Source organism: Chionomys nivalis, chromosome 13 (genome assembly GCF_950005125.1).
Source record: "Chionomys nivalis chromosome 13, mChiNiv1.1, whole genome shotgun sequence".
Taxonomy (NCBI): domain Eukaryota; kingdom Metazoa; phylum Chordata; class Mammalia; order Rodentia; family Cricetidae; genus Chionomys; species Chionomys nivalis.
In genome coordinates, this window is record NC_080098.1 from 14,735,683 (window position 1) to 14,761,813 (window position 26,131).

At 38.5% G+C, this 26,131-nt stretch overlaps 1 protein-coding gene across 1 annotated transcript in view; it reads right to left on the minus strand.

Moving 5' to 3' along the window:
• Plxdc2 (plexin domain containing 2) overlaps window positions 1-26,131 on the minus strand; it is a 412,732-nt gene that overhangs the window by 121,552 nt on the left and 265,049 nt on the right. The window contains exon 5 of the mRNA XM_057786950.1: window positions 5,257-5,379. Within this exon, the coding sequence (XP_057642933.1) occupies window positions 5,257-5,379 (123 nt within the window). The remainder of the gene's footprint in view (window positions 1-5,256; window positions 5,380-26,131) is intronic.

Genomic DNA, 26,131 nt, shown 5'->3' on the forward strand with positions numbered 1-26,131 from the left:
TAAATTTATTCAGTCATTGAATATTTATTGTGACACATCATGTCCTATGTTCCTATGCTAGGTACTGAAGATAGATTTCTTAGAACATAGTTACTATCTTTGTTGAAAACTTAGAGGCCACTTAGAGCAGTTTATATTAATTTTTAACAATAATTGTAAGAAAGGGATAGACAACATGAGAGCATATGGGAGGATAGAGTACTCAATAAACTTTATGATTTTCTTATGTTGGTAACATAAAAACCTGGTTCTTAACATCCTATGTTCCTCCAAACCCATCGGCAGAGGTGTGGGTAAGTCAGTCCTGAAGTTGTGAGGATGGGAGGACTATCCCCATTACTCACATGTCATGTGGTGGCATGGGAGGGAGAGATGCCCCTGCCAATCAATCCCGGAGGCAGGTAAGAGAGTTGACCCTGAGATCATAAGGGAAAGAGAGCTGCTCCTACCAACTACCAGGTGTAACACTTTGGAGAGCAGGCCCTGCACCTTGAGAGGGGCATACAATAGAGCCAGTCGCAAGGGCAGAGGTATGGGGGAACCAGGCCTGAAGTTGTGAGTATGGAGGCCTGTCCCCGTTACTCAACTGTCATGTGGTGACATGGGCTTGGGAGAGCTGTCTCTGAGATCATAAGGGTGGGAGAGCTGCCCTTGTTTCCACTGTCCCTACTGCTAGCTGAAACACTTGGGAGAACAGGTCCTGCACCTTCAGTGGGTAGCACAATAGAGCCAACCCCATGGGTGTAGGTGTGGATGAGCCAGGCCTAGAGTTGTGAGCTTGGAAGAGCTGTCCCTATTGCCCATCTATCATGTGGAGGCCTAGGTGGGGTAGAAATGCTCCACCCGCACCTATCAACACCTGAGGCAGCTGAGAGCTGGCCCTGAAGTCATAAGACTGGGAGAGCTGAGATGGCCCTGTCTCTCATCAGCTGCATCACTTGGGAGAATGTCCCCTACACCATGTCTGAACAACACAGTAGAGCTGGCCCAGGAGGTGAAGGTATGAGAGATCTGACCCTGAGAACATGAAAGCAGGAGAACTGGCCCTATCCCTTGCTCATCACCATGAGGGGTAAACTATGCAGGGAACACACCCTGGTGGTTAGGGCAAGGAAGAGTTACCAGGGTTATGTGTTGATCCACCCCAACATCCAACTCATCTGTGATCTGCTGCAGCATGTGAAAGGACTGGTCCTGCAGACCCAAAGTTGCATGATCTCCATAACGCAGGGCAACAGCAGGGTAGCCAAGAGGAGTTGCAGTGAGGCCCCAACATCAATAGTGTAGCAGAAACCAGAGGCCTCACACCAGTCCAATGACACTTTACAATGAACACTTGCAAGTGTGTATATATATATATATATATATATATATATATATATATATATAAAGGGTTTGCTGCCTAACTCACTGTGTCACACTGATCTTTTCCTCCTCTTTAATTTTATTTTATTTTATTTTTTGAGGGGTGTTCCAGGGGCAGAGGGAGGATATAAAGGAACAGGGAAATGAATGGGATAGAGGCACATGATATAAAAGACACAAAGAATAAATAAAAAGAAGGAAGAAAAACAAAACAAAACAAAAAACATCCTGTGCTCCTGGACCATTATCCTTAACAGAATGCACAGGACTTGCATGGTTCTACATTAGAAGGGGTCCTAGAGCTGAACAAAATGGATACACACCCCCATACCTAACCCAGAAGCTATCTCTATCTCCAACTGATAACTATTTGCAAATGAAATTTTAGGGTTTTTTTTCTAATGGAGTTTCACTGAGGGAAATAAACTACTCTGAACGATAGGTTTCATGCTCATCAATAAATAGCCAAGAGTAGACAAACTGTTGTGTCAGAGCTGTTCTTTTTCTTTTTAAAATTCTATCACCTATCTATCTATCCATCTATTTTAAAATTCAATGTATATATTAAAATTCTAGAGGCACACATATTATGGTTTCCAGATTTGTGTTTTAAGGTTATCCTGAGTGTGCAAACAAATAGATCTCTGTATGTATATTTTTCTTCTGCTTTTCGATCTCATTTCATTTTGTTTGTATGATTTTTAATATTTTTATGTGTGTTAGTTTTGTATTATTTTATATATATATATATATATATATATATATGATATTGTTATCCCTAAGAATACTGTTTCTTTTCTAATTAGACAAAGAAAAGGAGTGGATCTGGATCAGAAGCAAAGTGGGGAGGAATATGGAGGGTAGAGGAAGGGAAAATTATGATTAGGATACATTACATGAGAAAGCAATTTATTTACAAAAAGTAAAATCTTGTCATTTGAGCAAACAAATGGTATTTTATAACTTAAATAGTTCACAAAATTCTATTTTAAATGTATTCCTTCTATTATAAATTATTCTTTGCCTATACTTTTATGTCTTTATTCAAAGTTACACTTTTTAATAAGCTATCAAAGTAAATATACATTTATCGTTCTAAGACCTAGAGTCTTTTATTTGACTTTTAATGATATTTAATGATATTTCCCTTATTACTTAAGTTGTGGTTTGAATAAGGGTGAGCTCCCATAGACTCATATATTTGAATGCTTAGTCACCAAGAAATGCTACTATTTGAAAGGAATAGAAGGATTAGAGGCATGACCTTACTAAAGAAATTGTGTCACTGGGAGTGAGCTTTGAGGTTTCAAATGCCTTTATTAATTACATGTCTTTCTCTCTGACTACGGATCAGGATGTAACTCTCAACTACTTCTCCACCACCATGCCTGCCCTAATGCTCCCACCATAATGATAATGGACTAAGTCACTGAAACTGTAAGCAAGTCCCCAGTTAAATGCTTCATCTTTTAAGAGTTGCTGTGTTCACAGTGTCTCTTCTCAATAGAACACTGACTAGGGTATAAGTTGGTACCAGGGAGCAGAATATTTCTGTGATAGATATAACTATGCTGTTTGTTGGAGAAATATGGAAGAATTTGAGATTTCTGACTATAATAGTGGTTAGACACTTAAAGTGGGGCTTAATGGGACATCCTTTTAGGAGCATAGAAGACAGTACTGTGCATGATTTGTACTATGAGGGCCATCTCAAGAGGATTCAGAGGGGAAGATTACTAATAAGTGACCTAGAGACCATCTGTTCTTATGAGATCCTGGAAAAGAATGTGGTTCCTTTTTGTCCTTGACTCAAAAAATTGTTTGAGGCTAAATTGCAGAGTTTTAGATGAGTGGAATTGGCAGAGGAGATTCCAAGACAGCCTAGGACTCACTGTGTCATATGGTTATTCACAATCATTCTTAGGTTGGTCTATAAGAAAAGCGAGCAAAGTGGATGAAGAGAAATATAAAATGTACATTTTGAGGAGAAAAGGAGCACTGGAAAGTGTCATGGAGGTGTTTGTTTCGCTCAAGGAGACAAAAATATTAAAGGAAAGCCAAAGGTTATATCCAATAAGGGGACCTCAGGCCAAGACCTCACCCAGCTAAGTTTCCAATTTGTAAAAAGGAATTAAAGAAAAACTTAGTAAGTGATGGAAATCATCAGCAACAAAAAGCTGGTCAGGTTCCAGCCCCATCAAGAAGCAGAACTTAGCATCTTTGGCTGTGTGGTTTTCACACACAAAAAAAGCTCCTGACACCAAACCATGTGTCAAAGTTATCCCTACAGGGAGGTATGAAGATACTATTGAGTGGAACTGTCAAGGTGAAGCCTGGACTATGTGGGAAATTCCAAAGTGTTGGAGATACCAGCGTCATGGGATGCCTTCTAAGAAAATATTCAAACTCGGTTTGGAGAGAGAGAGAGAGAGAGAGAGAGAGAGAGAGAGAGAGAGAGAGAGAGAGAGAGGTTGAAGGCAACAGAGCTAAAAGAGGATGGAGATCTGAAGATCTCATTGTCATGGAACATGGGGATGCAGAATTTGGAGTTTGACCTATTGAGTTTGGGACTTGCTTTAGCGCAGTGTTTCCTCACTATGCTCCCCCTTCTCTCTTTTAGAATAATGACATATATTCTGTGCTATTGTACTCTGGAGTTCTGTGATCTACTTTTTGATATTGAGTTTACAGGGGTTACATTGAGACTCAAAAGAGACTTTGGACTTTGAACTTTTAAGCAGTTTTGTAATTATGAAAAGATTATGGGGACTTCTAAAGTCAGACTGAATGCATTTTTGTAATATGATATGGCTATAAATCTATGGGAGCCAGAAAGTGGAATGTAGTGGTTTGAATAAGACTGGCTCCCTAAAACTATCATATATTTGGAAACTTACTCACCATTGAGTGACACTATTTGAAAGGCTTAGAAGGATTAGGAGATGTGACATTGTTGAAGGAACTGTGTTACTGGGGATTGACTTTGAGATTTCAAAAGCCCATTCCTAGTCCAGTGTCTTTCTCACTGCCCACAGATCAGGATGTAGGGTTCAATTACTTCTCTAGTACCAGTGCTGCCACGGCTGCCATGCCTGCTACCATGCTCCATGCCATGATGATAATGGACTAAGCCTCTGAAATTGTAAGCAAGGCCTCAATTAAATGTTTTCTTTTATAAGATCTCCTTTGGTCATGGTGTCTCCTCACAAAAACAGAACAGTGATTGAGACATTTTATATGTTCTCAAAAGAAATACAGGCTTTAGGTTGCTGTCAGTATGTCTGGTAAACCTTAAAATGGCCATGTGAAAACCATTTGATCTTCTTAAGTAAATTTTAAATGCCTCTGACATAGTTTATGATGTGTTAGGCATATTGATGCACAAGTTGCAGAAATTACATTGTAGAAACTGAATTTCAAAAAAAAAAGAGTGTACTACTTGCCTCTACTTAAGGTTTATCAGTATTATACTTAAACTTCTTTAGATATTTTTAATAAAAGGAATTTTTTTGCAAATGGCATCAAATACATGTTTGTTTTATAGGAAATTCTGTCTATAGTCACTCATGGATTCTACTGTGTAACAGATGTAAATAAACATTTTCTGAATGAGCAAATGAGTGTGTTAGTGAGTGAGTGAACAGCTATCTTGTCACGCATTTACTTTGTATTACTTCTAACAGTTTAACCTGTACCAGAGCAAGGCAGCACCAAGCAAAGGTGGTGTACTTACACCCAGGTGTACTAGAAAATGCCAAAAATAATGTTGATAAGAAACTGATGCTTCTATGTATACATACATATATGCATATACATACACACATATATATATAATTCATATATATAATTACATATATATAATTCAACACAAATTAGACAATCAATACATACCATTATCAAAGTATCTGACGGTTGAATTTCTGGATACACTAGGATCAAAATTTGCCATTAAAGGTGCTATATACTGTGTGGCTGTTAGCATTCGGTGTACAACTTCTCCAGTGTATATGAAACCTATAATGAGAAGAACAGGAAATATTTTTAAGAAAGATTGCCAGGTAAACTTATAACCAAAACAACTATGATACAATTGCAGTCATATTTGTAGGGACATTAAAACAGAAAAAAAATACTTAATGCCTTAACGTCTAATTAACAATACGTTTTGTTCTGGATAGAGTAAAAATGCTCATATAATTTCAGCATCCAGTATAACTGCTTGTCAGTAATTCCTAATAGATACACTTTTAAAAGTGCAGAGTGACTCTTACCTCAGAGTGAATGTTAGGCTAACGAAGTTCAATACAGTACTACAGAAAACCAAACATTCCATTTTTATCTTTCTGTATTCTTGACAAAAGCCTAAACTTGCTAAATCTTTTACATGTGAGCTTCTATTCCTTATATTTATTTGTGGATTTTGTTTTGGGGGCTGTTGGCAGTGATGCGGATCAAACCCAGGACCTCACACACGAGCTTAAGCAAACACTTTAGCACAGAGCTACATCCTCAGTCTTGAGTTTTCCTAAAATGCTATGCCTGCATAAACAACATTGTTGTAATATGAGCGGCAGGGCTGCGTCCCCAGCACCCAGCCGCCCACATGGCTAGCTTATGCCCCGAAATAATTACACGGAAACTGTATTCTTTTAATCACTGCCTGGCCCATTAGTTCCGGCCTCTTATTGGCTAGCTCTTACATATTGATCTAACCCATTTCTAATATTCTGTGTAGCCCCACAAGCTGGCTTACCAGGGAGGATCTTAACCTGCGTCTGTCTGGAGTGGGAGAATCATGGCGACTCCTGACTCAGCTTCTTTCTCCCAGCATTCTGTCTGTTTACTCCACCCACCTAAGGGCTGGCCTATAAATGGGCCAAGGCAGTTTCTTTATTAAATGAAAGTAATTCCTCCATCACAACATCAACAACAAAACCCATATTCTAAGTGGCAGTGAATATTTCTATCTTTTTTGTTGTTTTCTTAAAACAAGTTAAAAGGGAGCTAAGTAACTCCATGATATATTGTCCAAATTTTAGTTTGCCAAAGCCTTTCTAATTCTCGGTCATATCATGAAGATGCCGTTTACATATCTGTAGATAAGATGGTGAAATTCTGAGAACCTACAAGTGCCCCTTCTTTGTGAGTTCTTGACATTAACTTAGCAGGTGCTTGCTGAGAGGTATTTACTGTGGGGGCCTTGAGCTTTGAAGTAACTCTCAGTAGTTCCTGTTTTACACCCCTAAGGTGTTTACAGTTTTTTCACACTGAGATTATCCACACTGGTCTTATCTATTTTGTGAACGATCCATGACAAATTGCCAGTCTCACACTAGCTTTCTATCTCCTACTGACTCCACCTAAGGGAAGAGTCAGTCCAGGAAATACTTGACAATTTTAAAATTAATCTGAAAAACAATCAAGAATAAACATGAAAACAAACCTGCACACAATATTATAAAATAAAATTCAAAGTAAATGATGCAATTGGAATGTTCACATAATTATGACATCACTAGAGAACTGAAATTACTATGGACCATTTTTTTATGAGATTAAAGATGGAAGATTCTTTAAAAAAAAACCTGTAATATATAAGCCTCAAGTGTCAAATATTTTACCTCAGTTATCACCTGAATAAAGATTTCCTTAGGATATTGTGGATTACATGGTTTCAAATTGCAAATTGTGGTTTCTATGTAAGTCATGTCTAAATTAAATTAAATCTGTAGTTATTGGTCTATTCAGTAAGATCTTACTGTTAAAATGATAAACGATTGCTTTCTATTAGAAGAAAGTGTACTGATAGGATCTTTTCTTTTTATCATATTTCTCTCTAGATTTCCATTATTTCCTCAGATGCACTTATTCATAATTATAAACACAAAGAGCAGCCATTTTTCAGACCTTGTAATTAATATTTTCTTGCTTTCATCATGATTCATTTATAATTTGATCTTTAGAATAGACACAAAAAGGTCTACAGATGAGACCTTGAAAGCAAATGTTTTAATTAGACCATGAAGGAGTCCTTTCAGAAAGCATGATTCCTAGGTGTTTGCTTCCTGACTCCATATTCTCTGTGTGGGGATGAATGAAACCGCTTAACTGAGAGAAGGGTAAAGGGAGAGGATCCTAGATCACTATGGAAGCCATTTTTCAGATACACTCTGTACCAGAGCAGAAGCAATTCCTAGACACACAGTTAGAGATCAATACACTCGTGATTTCAGATACTTCATTCACTTTTACATCACTGTTGTTTTGACTGACAGGTAGCATTGGTATTACCGACAGGTAGCATTGGTATGAAGTGTACAGTATTGTTTTAATTCATGCATGAGTTTATAGTAATCAATGAAAAGGTACTGTGTTATTCATTACCTTCAACTTTTGCTTTTTTTTTTGTAGTACACTGACCACTCTTCTTATTATTTATGTACCTCATTGTTGTTGGTGACCACAGTGCTGGTTCAGGCCTCGAGAGCTTTTTTCTATATAACTGCGACATTGAATGAGCCCTCCTCTCTTTACTCTCTCCATAGCTGTCTCTAGTAACTGCTGTTGAGCCCTCATCATCTTCCAGATCAACCCTTTTAGTCTCTACCTATCTAACTATTTTTATTCATATTTGAAACAGGGACAATGTAAGCACATGTCCCTACATATTTCCACAGAAATTTGGCAAGAACTTATTTTCTTTTTATAGTTATAGTTTCTCTGATCAATATTTTTCCCAGACTTTACAAGTTCACATATTTTAAAGAAGTTTCAAATAATTCCCAAAGAATGAAGTAAACACTCAGAAGAATTTGTTTCCTGTAAGAAGCAGAGTTGCAGTTTCCTGTTCTACAATTATTGCAACGTTGAAACGAATCAGAAGGGCAGATGAGTCAGTGAGCAAAGGTGCTTATTCTCAAGACTACTGGCCTGAATTCTACCACTTGGAACCAAAGGCATAAAGAAAAACGACTCCAGCCAGTTGACAGTTGTCCTCTACCAATGACATAATATGTACACACGCTTGTACACACGCACACTCACGCACACACATAAATGAGTAAATAAATCCATTAATTAAATAACAGTTATGAAGTTAATAATAATTTCAGTTTTGGGTGGCACTTGGCTGTTGCTCCCCCAATGAATGGGCCACTATCACTCACTACTACAATCACCATTAAGATCAGCTCTGCAGCAGAAGGGAAGGAACGCAATACTCTGGCAGACTTTGCTTCCTGATCCAGGAAATACTTTTGAACTTTCCTTGACTGTACTAGAAACTCATTTCTGTTAGTAATTCAAGTTGTTTTAAATGATCAAAATGCACATTTTCAGCAAAAATATCTACTACTTAGTTCCTTAACTTATAGATTTTAAAAGTAATATTTCAGCTATGCTATGGAACAGAAAAAACGTAAACTTCTGGAATGCAGGGTACAGCAACTTGGTGCTGGGTAGGGACTTGCTATGTAAGCTAACACAGCTTGTCCTTTGCAAATACTCACAGCTATGTAGACCACAGTTTTAGACCTTTGCTTCTCTAACTTGATGCCAAAGAAACCAAATACAACCATATTGCTAATTTTATACATTTTATGCTTTCCTTTTCTTTTTCTTTCTATTTTTTTAATTAAAAATTTCCACCTCCTCCCATTTCCCTCCCCCTCCCCCCAAATTCCCTCCCCCTCCCTCTCCAGTCCAAAGAGCAGTCAGTGTTGCCTTCCCTGTGGCAGTCCAAGGTCCTCCCCCCTCCATCCAGGTCTAGGAAGGTGAGCATCCAAACAGACTAGGCTCCCACAAAGCCAGTACATGCAGTATAATCAAATCCCAGTGCCATTGTCCTTGGCTTTTCAGTCAGCCCTCATTGTCAGCCACGTTCAGAGAGTCCTTTATAACTTTGGGGCCTTCCTGGAACTTGCTCTGTAGAACAAGCTGGTCTCAAACTCAAAGAGCTCCACCTGTCTCTGCCTCCCAAGTGCTGGGATTAAAAGATTTGCTTTCTTCAAAATCTTCGGTTCAATTTAGGAGACTTGTATTATATTCTTTTATCTATTATAAGATTTGAGCATAAATGGCAATCATTTGTGTGCTTGTAAGATTTATATAAGAATTACTATCCAAGTGACTTAGGACTCAGAAAAATACCTTCATTAAAAGAAACAAATAAGACACATAAGAGAAACAAACATGGTTTTCTCTTTGAATTGCAAAGAAGAGCTACTGCAATGTCCTTCCCTTTGGCCTTAACCGCTACTATGCCAGGTTCTCAGCTTGAATCATGCTCTCCTCCTGCACATGTTGCACTAGAGGCACAGGCTTCTTCTAGCTGTGTGAATCATCTGATTTCAAATATGAAAACATCATCAACTGATTAGGTGAATCATATCAGTCACATTGAGTCTTTTATGAACAAATACTATTCAACTATTATGTATTTTTTAACTTTTAAAAAACATGTGTTGCCCGCACTGTGTCTACGCACCATTTATATGTAGTACCTACAAAGGCCAGAAGACGGTGTCAGATACACTGGCACTAAGGTTACAAGAGATTGTAGGCCAACATGTGGGTGCTCAGAATTGAACTTGGATCCTCTGGAAGATCAAGCAGCCAGTGCTCTTAATTACTGGGTCCCTTATTTTTTATTTACTAACAACATTTATAAAATGTATCATAACCATACGTATTAACCATAATTATATTATACAAATCAATCAATATCTACACAGGCTATTGATAATTACACTATGTTAAGTATTCACTTTATCTCTGCAATACCTAGGGAAGGAATGGTGAAGATATTATTTTCATTTATTAAATTCAATACTTAATAAAGCTAGGTTGTTTACTCACACCCTCATGATCATTACAAGTCTTATGATACCAAATTCCATGGGCTCTAGGACTGCATGGAAATAATGTAAATCTAGCCTTACATCATGTCCCAAAGAGGTCAAGGAGTTAAATGGCATTCATATTTATTTCCTCTGAGGTCATTTTTAAGACACTACTCTGCAGAAATAGTGACAGTTCTTATAGGCAAGTTTAAAATGCCACTAAATGGGAGTTGACAGACTACATACTCGCCTTCAGAGGATTTTTGCCAAAAAAAGCAGTTACAGGAGGAAAGACCTGTGAATTCCAGCATCTGCGGCTTAGAGCAGAAGTGGGGCCACCTCAGCCTCCCCTGTTTTAATTCAGCTTCAGATCTTCTGCGTTTTAATTGGATAGTTTTGCAAACAAGTGTGATTCTTTTATAGTACTTCATCAAATAAGACTTAATTTGGTGATAGGAGGCATTGCACCCAATTAGAGAATCTGTTTCATGGCAAACTCAAACAATTGCTTTGTGATGTGACTAAATGATTTACCCCCCTTCCTGTGCTTTGGTTTTTTGATATCTGTTAAATGGGAGAGGGCTGGTGTCAGGTTACAGGAAATGTGCTGAACATGACTGCTGCGTGCCAATAATTAAAGCCAGAATGCAGTTCAGTGACAAAAAATCAACCTAGTGCGGGCAAGGCTTGGCTCAATTGCCTGCAAAACAGGTATGAACAATAGCTCCCTCCAATACACAGAAACACACATAGACAGACAGACACAGAGTCAAAGAGACACACACGAGGAGTAAGGAGAAAGGGAGGGAGAGGTGGGAGAGTAGGAGAGAGAGACAGAGACAGAGGGAAGCAGACAGACACAAAGACACAAAGACACAGAGGCATACACCATGAGGGGCTATGAGGAAAGGGAAAGGGAGAAGCAGTGCTCTGCTGAAAGCCAAGCAATTACTTAACATTTTCTCTCATATGTTTAAGTTTGTTGTAAAGTTATATTGAGATGTTTATGTGACCTTATAATTGTGATTCAGGACTAAATGTACAACATGTGTTTATAGGTATTAATTCTTTTTGAGATAAGGTGAAACACTGAATATAACCACAGGGCAAGAGAAAATAAAGTTTAGAGTTCATAGTTCATGCACTCTTTTCTTCCATTCTGATGGAATGAGTTCCTTGTAAAAATCAATCTCCCATTGGGCAGCAAATGGTGTTGTCTTTAACTGGAAGTGTCGTAGTGATAAAGGAGGCATGAGGGAACTATTACCAACGAAACGTTCTATAAGCCTTTGATGTGCAAAGGCTACATACAAACTGAGAGTTTATCATCTCTCAGTTATTCTCTTTGACCCCTTAGGCAAGATTGGAGTCAACCCATGTGCCTATAAGGCATCAAACATTTGTAGTTCAACACTGCCTTTAGAGTTCAAAAGACAATGGCATAATATAGATGTCTCTGTCATCTTTAGTAAGGCCTATGCATCTGTGATCTCTACTGGTTAATCAAAGAGATCTGAATTTTATGGATAAGAATTACGACAATGAATTTCCCGTTCAGATTTCTCACTAACTCTGTTCTGGTCATGAGAACCGAAGATGGCTACATAGGTGTTTGCATTTGTTTAGACAGTCAGGCACTGCTCATGGTGGACAAGTTGTTTGAAATAAAGCAATAAAGACTGAGCAAATTGTACCTATGGTTTTCCTGCTTCATTTTATAACTCAATAGATTTCCACATGACATAAACTATTTCCTTTCAGACAAATGCTTGTTTCTACTCACGTAGCCCTCTAATACAGCCATGTATTGCAGCAATTGCTAAGTTGTAACTAAAAAGCTGTGATTAACTATCTGGAAATATGACTGTCTGCTATGGACAACTGTACATGAAGTGTTTCATGTAACAGACATCCAGTAGGTGCACGAGAAGAACATAGATTTTTACATGCAACCTAGACAGTTAACAAACATATTCTGAAATTCAGATGGAATTACTAACCACAGGATTCTCAGAAGGAACCTACAATAATGTCAATCATTAAGCATTTTCCCTTTATAGTTCCAATCAGTTTTCAAGTTAAGGCATAATAATAATATATTATTAATTAACATATATCCCTGCACTTCTCCCAGCAATCTATAATATTGTCAATCACCAAATATTTCACTTTAAATGTCCAATAGCTGTCAAAGCAAAATATATCAAATACATTTCATAAATTCAAAAAATATATCTTTTAAAACTCATAGAGTCCTTCATTGGATTGACTTAAGACATCTTTGGATATTATAAAGTGCTAAAAGTTCATTTTTTTGGTGGGAGAGAGACACAACTGACAACTTAGTTATGTATCCTTAACTATATTTATGAAATTGCCATCATCAGGATTATGCTGAAAATATAAAGCAGATCACCCGCACATCAGGAGATGAAGTGAATAGAGGAAGAGATGAAGACAGACAAAAATCACAATACCTTCATCTGTTTTCATTCTGGATTAATAAAACGAATGGTGGCTTCAGTTTTCCCTTTTGCATCTTGTTTCCCAAATAAATATATGTACTTTGCTTAAAGTTAATGCATGCTAACGTCTCACAGTAACTATCAACAGCTTGCTCTCTCCCACCTTCTCAAATATGTCTGGATATTTCTGACTTTTCCACATGTCTTCACTCAGTCAGCACACTGTGAATGAAGTGCCCCAAACCAGTACAGTATAAAAAGCACACGTTCTTGATAGAGGCGATGAACTGCTTTTTGTTGTAGTTTTAGTTACTCTTTTACAAATTTTCTTTAAAAATCAAACTTGTCTATTTTCTTCAGGAATATGTAGGAAATAACACAAAAGCCAAAGCCTTAGTCACATAATAGGAACTTTTTAGCAGCAAAAGCAGAGTAGGAGCTTCTGGTACTCAACCATACCCACAAATGTGAGGAACCAAACATGGCAGGGAAAAGCCTTCATAAGAGCAATAAAATCCAGAAGAGACATTACAGTCCATGAGCAAAACAAAAAGAATAAATATGCAAGCAAAAACAGGAAAACAACAGGAAGGAAAGATTCATATTATTCAGCCTCTCCTTCCTCAGATCCATACAACACTGAATGGAGAGATGGACCCTATATGCTGGGGAATGAGAGGAAAGTGAGCACTCTTCCTGGACAGAGACCCAACCATCAGGTTCAGCCTATGATGAGCACTCAGCCCGGAGAGGGTCACAGACAGCAGCATCAAACTGTGATGGTCATTCAGCTTTGATACAGACCCTACTATTATTCTTACCCTGTAAATCACCATCAAGGCTGGTCCTGCCAAACCAGATTCTAGGCTGAGTCCTATGTGTCAGATTCCAATCTAACCCATGCAGTTCCAAGGACTCTTGCCCTAGCACCAGCTTAGCTGCTATGGTCTCAGGTTTCAGGATGCTTTCCCCCCTGCAAACATGCTTTAGATCAACTCCAATGAAACTAGTACCCAGTTTTCACTTAGTGAACATTAGAACCAGGCCAAACTGACAAACTCCAGATCCAGGCACGGAGTCATATAATGAGATTCCAGGTCTGTGATGATGGAGCCCACTACAGTGTGTCCATACTGAGCAGGATTTAGTACTCTGCCCAAGATCTCAAGTACCAGGTCAGCCCATGTAGCCAGAATTTGTGGTTTTGCTGAACTAAGAACATTGTGAAAACAGCATGGATGTTCCCCTAAAAATAAGACCGTAATGCAATCCAGAAAAGTGCTTTGGAATATCTGTCCAAAGGAACTGAATTCAAGATGCTAAAGGGATCATTACTGCATTCTCTGTAGTATTATCCACAGTAGCAAATATGTGAATAATAAAATATCCACAAGTATATAGAAAACATGATTTGTATAAATATTGGAAAACCAGTCAGTCTTAAAAAAAGCAAATCTGTCATCATTTGTTACAACAGAGATGAAGCTGGAAGAAATTATGCTAAGTAAAATTTGTCAGGCTAAGAAAAACAATAACAAATGCTGAAAGATCTCATTCATATGTGAATTTAAAAAAAGTCAAACTCTTATATGAAGAGTGGAATGGTGATTGCCAGGAGTTGGAGAAGGAAGGATGGAGAAAATGTTGATCAAAAGGTGTAGTTGTGATTTTGCAAGGTGAATGGATGCTAGAGACTGAATGTACAGAGCAAAGGACATTCACTAATTATGCTTCATTTGACACTGGAAAACTAATGCTAGTAGATTTTAAACATGACAAGCCAAAAAGAAAAATATGGGAACTATGTGAAATAATACATATATCCTTTAGATAGATAATAATCAGTTCAGAAAGCACGATATTGTATATATGAGACATGCCTAAATTATTTGTTAAAGAAATCATAGTAAATCTGGAGAAAATGTATCACTCATAGAAAAAAAAAAGCCTCATTCAGTCCTACATGAAAGACAAAGAAATAGGCTTCTTTTAGGCATTCACACTCCCCAACACTGGTTACACACCCGTGTTATCATATGCTAGACTTCTACAGTTGTAGCTGAATTCCATGTGGGCGTTCCCCTTCAGTACCTGCTGTCTGCTTGGTTTTCTCCTGTCCACTATCCACGTTTGCAAAGCCCCTACCATGAATCCACTGCCACTGACTCTGCTTTGACTTGAAAAGCTTTTTCTAGTGATACTTCAAAGATTCCTTGTTTGTGAGCGCTAGTCTCCATAGAGATTTTGTTCATATTGCCTGGGACCAGCATTTGGATGGGACAGCCTTGAGTTATCAGCTACGCTTGCATGTAGGGTCTGTCCTACTCTTTAGAGGGGAATCCACATGATGCAGATGCTCTTCCCTTGGTTCATCCTTAGTTCTCTCCAGCAGGCACGAAGAGTGAACTATTTCTTCCTTTTTATTTTCATTCTTTAAGGGCAAGTAAGTGAAGCTTACTGAACTCAAACAACTGGTTGCTTTCTTTCTCTTTTTAAGTCTTCTATCTTATAAAATCTATACTCAGAAGTAGCCTTTATAGAGAATACTTAGAATAATTGCTCTTTCTTTGTACATAAGTAAACATTGATGTGTATATTTACTAAATATATTTTGGACTTCATGTTTAAATCAGGTAATTAAAAAGAAAATGCATTACATATCAGAAGAATTATTTATGTCTTTAGATTCTTCCTGGTTTACCCAAAAAATTGTTGTATGTAATGAATGCTGAGAGTTGGAGAAAAGGTCTTTCCCCAGGGAAAAGCACACCAATTAGCTAGCGGGTATCAAGTGGTGAGCCCTGAAAACATGCATGCAAGTAACAATATATAGGCTGAGCAGGATGTATGTATGCAATCAGGAATATATATATATATATATATATATATTACATATATACATAAATACATGAATGTAACAACAAGTAATGAAAAAGAGACCATGAATTTTTGTGAGATAAAGGAAAAGTATATGGATAGGTTTCAAGGGAGGAAAGAAAAGAGGGAAATGAAGTTAAAGAATATGAAAAAGTTAAAAAATATGACTGTAGTTCCCCAATTTTATTCTTCATTGAAATTTTTGTTTTCCTTTATTATTTAGCTATTACACGGAGAAGTTGCCATCTCATCCATAAGTATTATCTGAGTCCATTCATGTCAGATCATTCATGATCTGTCTAAAAAGAGATGACCTACTATTTTCATTATCCTTCTCGGGGTAAGGAGACCATAGACCCAGACAAGACAGGCTCTTAAAAGACAGCATTCTATGCTCTCTTCAGTAGTTATCTGCATTGTACAATTAGCTCTGAATAAAACATGAGATCTTTACCTTTTCTCCAAAGTAGCTGAAGCATGTTAAGTATTTTTTCAGATGCTGTCAGTTTCTATCACAATTACAGTTTCAATTTTTTCATATAATCTATTGAACATATATTTGTGCATGTATATGTATGTTGATACGTAAACATATATGGTATCTGGGAAGTGGGAAAGTTTCAGTGTATATATAATGAGTACATGCTATATATACAGGTAAAATATCTGATGAATATATATATAAATATGTGCATATTAAATAAATTTTCTTTCCATGAGGAGGCAATATATAGTTACAAGGCAAATATTTGAATTGCAATTTTTTCTATGAAATTAGTCCCTTTTAACCAGCACTGTTGTTTGCAATAATCAGGATAAAAAGCCAATAATTCAAATTTGGCTATAATTTCACCATTGAACACAGATTGAACATCTGCACCTTTCTCTGACTTCCTTTCAAAAGCACAGCTCCAGAGAGGCACTATCTGTAGCCCCATTGATTCCTCTTCATGTTTCCCTAATCTTTACCATCCTAAGGTCAATTCCAAACTTGTGTGGTATTTGCAATCGCCCCGAGCCAGGTGCCCTTTACAATCTCAAAGTTATGACCTTGTCTACATTTCCTCAGATATCTTAATTGTATGATTCTAAGAGGTAATGGCATAAGATCTTTGTATTCTGCCCTTTATCCAAGACTACAAACATGCTGGCATTATCTTCAGATTTCTATTGCTTGTACATCACCAGGCAGCTGTGATTGTGTAGCTAGGACCAGGTCCAACGAATTACTTTCAGTCTTTCCTAGTATCTTTCATTTACTTTATAAAGGGAGTTATCAAAAACTTAAATCAAGACTTCTATAATATTCTTTAAGTTTTCTACTAGAAGGCAGGGTTACCACTCTGCTAACATCACTACATCACTGCCTGGGATGTAAGAAATGTAGTCAAGGGGCTTGGATTGTCAGAGCGTTTGGGGAACCATTGGAATTCAGTTTTAAGAATCAACTAATACATTTTCAAATTCAGGCACAATAAATACCCGTTCTTTCCAAATGCCCATAACAATAGTTCTTACAGGTTGAGAGACTGCATACTGTTGCATCTTTCATAGTTTTCCAATGTTCATACCAACCTTCCATTCTTTTTAAAGCAAGCCTTCTTTCTGATAACCTTCCATTCCAGCTAGCACAAGTGTATTCTCTACATTAACTACTGGGCTGTTACTCTGTTCTCAAACACACTTTGGGTTGGTTTTGCCCTCAGTCTTCTAGTTTTCTCAAGTATTTTTGCTATAGATACCTACTCATAAATAACCCACCCCCTGGATATCTATTAATTTTCATGTGGTCCTTAATGGGCTAAGGATTTCTGTCTGGAACTTTACATAGGGCATAGAAAAAAAAAGTAGATTCAAATTCTAGCCTGCTATTAAACAATTGCACAGCCATGTTTACATTATTTAATTTCTCTGATATTTGTTTTGACAAGTTTTTAATTGAAAATAGTAATAGTTGTTTAATATGATTATTTAAAAATTATCTGATATAGCCCTGCCGTGGTGGCACATGCCTTTAATCCCAGCACTCGGGAGGCAGAGGCAAACAGATCTCTGTGAGTTCAAGACCAGCCTAGTCTACAAGAGCTAGTTCCAGGACAGCTAGAACTGTTACACAGAGAAACCCTGTCTCAAAAAACAAAAACAAATTAAAAAATAATTATCTTATATTGATTAAGAAATCTAACAAAACTCTATTTCTGGAATAGGCTAGTTTTCTCACCAAACATAGTTCTTTTTCCCCTTCTGATTTCTCCTTATTTTATAAATATTTTCTTAAGTTTCTCAGCATCTTAGGTATGAGCTGACCATGACCCAGTTTCTCTAAGAGTTTCCCATGGCTAGAATTGGATTAAGAAATTGCTACACGCTCATCCCCCACCCTATACTCCCTGGGCTCCCTGCAGGGGCTCTACACCCTGCATACTGCCTCTCTCTTCTTGTCCCACCCAGCTTGCATCCAGAACCCTTCTTCCTTCTGCCCCCTTTCCTCTTTGGGCACATAACACCATCCAGCTCAGTCTGTCTGGCGCTGGGGGCAAATCCTCAGGGCAAGTAGGCAGACGAGACTTCCTTTGTCTCTCCAGCCTGCCTGCATCAAGCAAGGTAAGGCCTTTGTTTACAAACTACCCAACGTGCACTGAGATCTGATCTAGGCACCAGGAGAGACAGCAGCGCGGTGAGTTTGTGACCTGACTGGCGGCGGCGGAAGCAGCCCTGGACAGGGAACTCTGAAGTTCCTCATCCCCCACCCTATACTCCCTGGGCTCCCTGCAGGGGCTCTACACCCTGCATACTGCCTCTCTCTTCTTGTCCCACCCAGCTTGCATCCAGAACCCTTCTTCCTTCTGCCCCCTTTCCTCTTTGGGCACATAACACCATCCAGCTCAGTCTGTCTGGCGCTGGGGGCAAATCCTCAGGGCAAGTAGGCAGGCGAGACTTCCTTTGGTTCACTGGCCTGCCTGCACCAAGCAAGGTAAGGCCTTTGTTTACGAACTACCCAACCTGCACGGAGATCTGATCTTGGCACCAGGAGAGCCATCAGTGGGAGAGCTAATCTGGGTACCAGGAGAGCCGGCTTTGGGCACGGAGATCTGATATTGGTGCCAGGAGAGACATCACTGGAACACCAGGAGAGCTATCACTGCAGGGTGCCATCACTGGGAAAGTACATCAGTAGGCAAGGAGACCTGATCCGGTAAAAGAAGATCCATAGGGGAGCATTCGGAGAAAGAGATGGGCAGGCGCCAATGCAAGAATTCACCCAACAATCTGAAAAACTATATGAAACCACCAGAACCCAGCGACCTCACAACAGGAGGACATGAACACCTTAATCATGAAGAAGTAGATAAAATTGACTTTATGAAAGTGATTGACGCCCTTAAACAGCATGTAAAAAATGCCCTTATAGAAATGGATGAGAAGTATAACAGAAAGTTTGAAGAATTGAGTAAATCAGTGAATGATACCCTAGGAAACCAAGGAAAAACAATCAAACAAATAATGGAAACAGTTCAAGACTTAAAAACTGAAATGGAGGCAAAGAAGAAAACACAAACAGAAGGCCAGCTGGACAGGGAAAATCTAGGTAAACGAATAGAGACTACAGAAACAAGCATAACCAACAGAATACAAGAGATAGAAGAAAGAATCTCAGATTCTGAAGATACCATAGAGAAAATAAACACGCTGATCAAAGAAAACAGCAAGGCCAACAAATTCTCATCACAAAACATTCAGGAAATATGGGACACAATAAAAAGACCAAACCTAAGAATAATAGGAATAGAAGAAGGAGAAGAAGCGCAGCTCAATGGTCCAGAAAATATATTTAATAAAATTATAGAAGAAAACTTTCCCAACCTAAAGAAAGATATACCTATGAAGGTTCAAGAAGCATACAGAACACCGAATAGGCTGGATCAAAAAAAAAACATCCTCTCGCCATATAATAATCAAAACACAAAGCATACAGAATAAAGAAAGAATACTAAGAGCAGCAAAGGAAACAGGCCAAGTTACTTATAAAGGTAAACCTATCAGACTTACACCTGACTTCTCTATGGAAACCATGAAAGCCAGAAGGTCCTGGATAGATGTACTGCAGAAACTAAGAGACCATGGATGCAAGCCCAGACTACTATACCCAGCCAAGCTTTCGTTCACTATAAATGGAGAAAACAAAATTTTCCAGGATAAAAACAAATTTAAACAATACGTAGCCACAAATCCAGCCTTACAGAAAGTAATAGAAGGAAAATCACTAATCAAGGAGTCCAACAATGACCACAGTAACTCAGACATCTAGAAACCCTTTACCAGCACATCTCAAAGAAGGGAAACACACAAAATCTACTACTAAAAAAAAATGACCGGAGTTAACAACCACTGGTCATTAATATCACTTAATGTCAATGGACTCAACTCACCTATAAAAAGGCACAGACTAAGAGATTGGATACGAAAACAGGATCCAACATTCTGCTGTTTACAAGAAACACACCTCAACCACAAAGACAGGCACCTACTCAGAGTAAAGGGCTGGGATAAGGCTTATCAAGTAAATGGACCTAGGAAACAAGCAGGTGTGGCCATACTAATTTCTAACAAAGTTGACTTCAAACTTAAATCAATCAGAAGAGATGGAGAGGGACATTTTCTACTCATAACAGGAACAATTCATCAGGATGAAATCTCAATCCTGAATATCTATGCCCCTAATATAAAAGCACCCACGTACGTAAAAGAAACATTGTTAAAACTCAAGGCAGCCATCAAACCGCACACATTAATAGTAGGAGACTTTAATACTCCTCTCTCACCAATGGACAGGTCAATCAGACAGAAACCTAACAGAGAAATAAGAGAATTAATGGAGGTAATGAATCAAATGGACTTAACAGACATCTATAGAATATTCCACCCAAACAGGAAAGAATATACCTTCTTCTCTGCAGCTCATGGAACCTTCTCAAAAATCGACCACATACTCGGTAACAAAGCAAACATTCACAGTTACAAAAAAATATTAATAACCACCTGTATCTTATCAGATCACCATGGATTAAAGCTAGAATTCAGCAACAATGCTACCCCCAGAAAGCCTACAAACTCATGGAAACTGAATAGTCAACTACTGAACCATACCTGGATTAAGGAAGAAATAAAGAAAGAAATGAAACTCTTCCTTGAAGACAGTGAAAATAAAGAAACAACATACTCAAACCTATGGGACACTATGAAAGCAGTCCTGAGAGGAAAGTTCATAGCACTAACTGCCCACTTAAAGAAAACAGAGAAAGCACACATTGGAGACTTAACAGCCCACCTGAAAGCTCTAGAAAAAAAAGAAGCAGACTCACCTAGAAGGGGTAGAAGACTGGAAATAATCAAACTGAGGGCTGAAATCAACAAAATAGAGACACAGAAAACAATTGAAAGAATCAATAAATCAAGAAGCTGGTTCCTGGAGAAAATCAACAAGATTGATAAACCCCTATCCAAACTAATCAAACGGCAGAGAGAGAATTTGCAAATTAATAAGATCAGAAATGAAAAGGGAGACATAACCACAGACACAGAGGAAATTCAGAGAATCATTAGATCTTACTACAAAAGCCTGTATGCCACAAAACTGGAAAATGTAAAAGAAATGGACACTTTTTTAGATAAATACCATATACCAAAGTTAAACCAGGACCAGGTGAACAACCTAAATAGACCTGTTAGTCGTGAAGAATTAGAAGCGGTTATCAAAAACCTCCCTTCCAAAAAAAGTCCAGGACCAGATGGTTTCAATGCGGAATTCTACCAGAACTTCCAAGAAGACCTAATACCTATACTCCTTAAGGTATTTCACAATATAGAAACAGAAGAGTCATTGCCAAATTCCTTTTATGAAGCTACAGTAACTCTGATACCAAAACCACACAAAGACCCAACCAAGAAAGAAAATTACAGGCCAATCTCACTCATGAACATCAACGCAAAAATCCTCAACAAAATTCTGGCAAACCGAATCCAAGAACACATTAGAAAAATTATCCATTATGATCAAGTAGGCTTCATACCAGAGATGCAGGGCTGGTTTAACATACACAAATCTATCAATGTAATCCATCATATAAATAAACTGAAAGAAAAAAACCATATGATTGTTTCATTAGACGCTGAAAAAGCATTTGACAAAATTCAACATCCCTTTATGATAAAAGTCTTGGAGAGATTAGGGATACAAGGGTCATACCTAAATTTAATTAAAGCTATATACCTCAAGCCGACAGCTAATATCAAATTAAATGGAGAGAAATTTAAAGCCATCCCACTAAAATCAGGAACACGCCAAGGCTGTCCACTCTCTCCATACCTCTTCAATATAGTTCTCGCAGTTTTAGCAATAGCAATAAGACAACATAAGGGGATAAAGGGGATCCAAATTGGAAAGGAAGAAGTTAAACTTGCATTATTTGCAGATATATGATAGTGTACATGAGCGACCCCAAAAACTCCACCAAAGAACTCCTACAGCTGATAAATGCCTTTAGTAATGTGGCAGGATACAAGATCAACTCCAAAAAATCAGTCGCCCTCTTATACACAAAGGATATGGAAGCAGAGAGGGAAATAAGAGAATCATCACCTTTCATGATAGCCACAAAAAGCATAAACTATCTTGGGGTAACTCTAACCAAGGAAGTGAAAGATCTATTTGACAAGAACTTTAAGGCATTGAAGAAAGAAATTGAAGAGGATACCAGAAAATGGAAGGATCTCCCTTGCTCCTGGATTGGGAGGATCAACATAGTAAAAATGGCAATTCTACCAAGGGCAATTTATAGATTCAATGCAATCCCCATTAAAATCCCATCAAAATTCTTCACAGATCTTGAAAGGACAATAATCAACTTTATATGGAGAAACAAAAAACCCAGGATAGCCAAAACAATCTTATATAATAAAGGAACTTCTGGAGGCATTACCATCCCTGACTTCAAACTCTATTACAGAGCTACAGTAATGAAAACAGCGTGGTACTGGCATAAAAACAGAGCAGTCGACCAATGGAATCGTATAGAAGACCCGGATTTTAACCCACAAACCTATGAACAACTAATTTTCGATAAAGGAGCTAAAAGTATACAATGGAAGAAAGAAAGCATCTTCAACAAATGGTGCTGGCACAATTGGATGTCAACCTGTAGAAGAATGAAAATAGACCCATATCTATCACCATGCACAAAACTCAAGTCCAAATGGATCAAAGACCTCAATATCAATCTGAACACACTGAACCTGATAGAAGAGAAAATGGGAAGTACCCTACAACATATGGGCACAGGAGATCGCTTCCTATGTATAACCCCAGCAGCACAGACATTAAGGGCAACATTGAATAAATGGGACCTCCTGAAACTGAGAAGCTTCTGTAAAGCGAAGGACACTGTCATTAAGACAAAAAGGCAGCCTACTGACTGGGAGAAGATCTTCACCAACCCCGCTACAGACAAAGGTCTGATCTCCAAAATATATAAAGAACTCAAGAAACTAGACTTTAAAAGGATAATTAACCCAATTAAAAAATGGGGCACTGAACTGAACAGAGAATTCTCATCAGAAGAAGTTAAAATGGCCAAAAGATACTTAAGGTCATGCTCAACCTCCTTAGCGATCAGAGAAATGCAAATCAAAACAACTTTGAGATATCATCTTACACCTGTCAGAATGGCTAAAATCAAAAACACCAAGGATAGCCTTTGCTGGAGAGGTTGTGGAGAAAGGGGTACCCTCATCCATTGCTGGTGGGACTGCAAACTTGTGCAACCACTTTGGAAATCAGTGTGGTGGTTTCTCAGAAAAATTGGGATCAACCTACCCCTGGACCCAGCAATAGCACTCTTGGGAATATACCCAAGAGATGCCCTAGCATATGACAAAAGCATTTGTCCAACTATGTTCATAGCAGCATTATTTGTAATAGCCAGAACCTGGAAGCAACCTAGATGTCCTTCAATAGAAGAATGGATGAAGAAAGTGTGGAATATATATACATTAGAGTACTACTCCGTGGTAAAAAACAATGACTTCTCGAATTTTGCATGCAAATGGATGGAAATAGAAAATACGATCCTGAGTGAGGTAACCCAGACCCAAAAAGAAGATCATGGGATGTACTCACTCATAATTGGTTTCTAGCCATGGATAGGGGCCACTGAGTCTATAATTTGTGATCCTAAAGAAGCTAAACAAGAGGGTAAACCCAAGGAAAAACATATAGATATCCTCCCAGCCATGGGAAATAGACAAGATTGATGGGCAAAAAATGGGAATCTTGGGGGGTGGGGTGGGATGGGGATGAGGGGAGATGGGGAGAGAAAATTGTGAAGGAGAGGATGAGGGGAACTGGGGGAATCGGGGTGATTGGGGGTAAAGGAAGGTTGGATGGGGGAGCAGGGAAACTCATACCTTAGTTAAGGGAGCCACCTAAGGGTTGGCAAGAGACTTGAACCTGGAATGGCTACCAGAAGCCCAGGGCAATGTCCCCAGTTAGTTCATTGGGGCACCTGAGGATAGGGAACCTGAAATGAACCTATCCTATAATCATACTGATGAATATCTTGCATATCGCCATAGAACCTTCATCTAGCGATGGATGGAGATAGAGACAGAGACCCACACTGGAGCACCAGACTGAGCTCCCAAGGTTATAATGAGGAGCAGAAGGAGAAAGAACATGAACAAGGAAGTCAGGACCATGAGGGGTGCACCCAACCACTGAGACAGGGGGGCCGATCTATTGGGAGCTCACCAAGGCCAGCTGGACTGCTACTGAAAAAAACATGGGATAAAACCGGACTCTCTTAATGTGGTGGACAATAAGAGCTGACGAGAGGCCAAGGAGAATGGCACAGGAACTTTCATCTGGCGATGGATCGAGAGAGAGACAGAGACCCAATTGGGATCAACCGTCTGAGCTCTTAAGGTCCAAATGAGGAGCAGAAGGAGGGAGAACATGAGCAAGGAAATCAGGACCACGAGGGGTGCACCCACCCACTGTGACAGTGGAACTGATCTATTGGGAGCTCTCCAAGGCCAGCTGGACTGGGACTGAATAAGCATGGGTTGAAACTGGACTCTCTGAACAAGGCGGACAATGAAGGCTGATGAGAAGCCAAGGACAATGGCACTAGGTTTCGATCCTAATACATGAACTGGCTTTGTGGGAGCGTAGCCTGTTTGGATGCTCACCTTCCTGGACCTAGATAGAAGTGGGAGGACCTTGGTCTTCATGTAGAGCAGGGAATTTGGACTGTCTTCAGTATCGAGAGGGAGGGGGAGTGGACTAGGGGGAGGAGAAGTGGAGTGGGGATAGGGGGAGGGGAGCGGGGGGAGGGGGCAATATGTGGGAGGAGGGGGAGGGAAATGGGAAACGGGGAGCAGTTGGAAATTTTAAGTAAAAAAGAATAAAAAAAAAAAAAGAAAAAAAAAGAAATTGCTACACTATGGATATACCAAACTAAGTCATTTCTGACAAACACAGATTATATCTATAGTTTGAGGATAGCTTATTATTGATTCTGTGAAGTATGTCACATTTATAATTAGGTCTGATCCTTGAAATGTTAACAGGAACTTGAGACTGATTTTTTATATTTAATATTCATGACAGTTTGCCTACATGCATGAATGCATACTATCTGCATGCTTGGTATTAGGGCAGAAGAGAGCAATAGACCCCCTGGAACTGGAGTAACAGATGGTAATGAGCCACTTTATACATGGGTGCTAAGAACTCAGCCTGCGTCGTCTGCAAAAGTGGCACATGTTCTAAATATTGAGCTATCTTGGCAGCCCTTGAAAAATGATTTAAAAAATTATGATAATATGAAGTAACAGGAATAGGATGGTGGGTGTACTGATTGCTGTAACAAAATAGAGAAGTAATTCAACATTATAGGATGAGATTGTACAAGTGCCTGCCCAGAGACCAGCCTCTATGCCTTACACTTTAGAAGGTCTTATACATGAACAGAAGGGCAGATGTTAAAAATTATGGATATCACTGTTTTCAATAGCAAAATCAAAACCAGAGATACATGAGTGTCATCAAGTCTAATAGATGAATGAGTAACCTTACATCCATCTAATGGAGCGTCATAAGAGAGTAAAAGTGGATGAAGCATGGCTAGCCGCCAAACAGACACATATGAATCAATCAAAATGAGCAAAATCGAATCTTTCTAAAGAATGATTATTGAACAAGTTAATTATTTTAAAGTCATGGCTAATCATGCTTAGAGGTATGAACATGTAGAATAAAATTGTAAAGAGAGAAAAGAAAGAATTTAATTGTTGTCAATTTAATATTTGTGAAGTTATATCCTCTGCTTGAACAATATAATCAGTACCCAAAAATTCATTCAGTTCTCTAAGGTGAATTTTAAAAATTTTATTTGTTTTGCTATCAATTTTTAGATCTTGTTTATTATGTTTTTCCAAAAAAGAATAATAAATCTAGATATAGTTCCTTTATCACATATTTTTTTTGCTCCATGGAAAGTCCCCGGACTCTTATAGTACACTAAC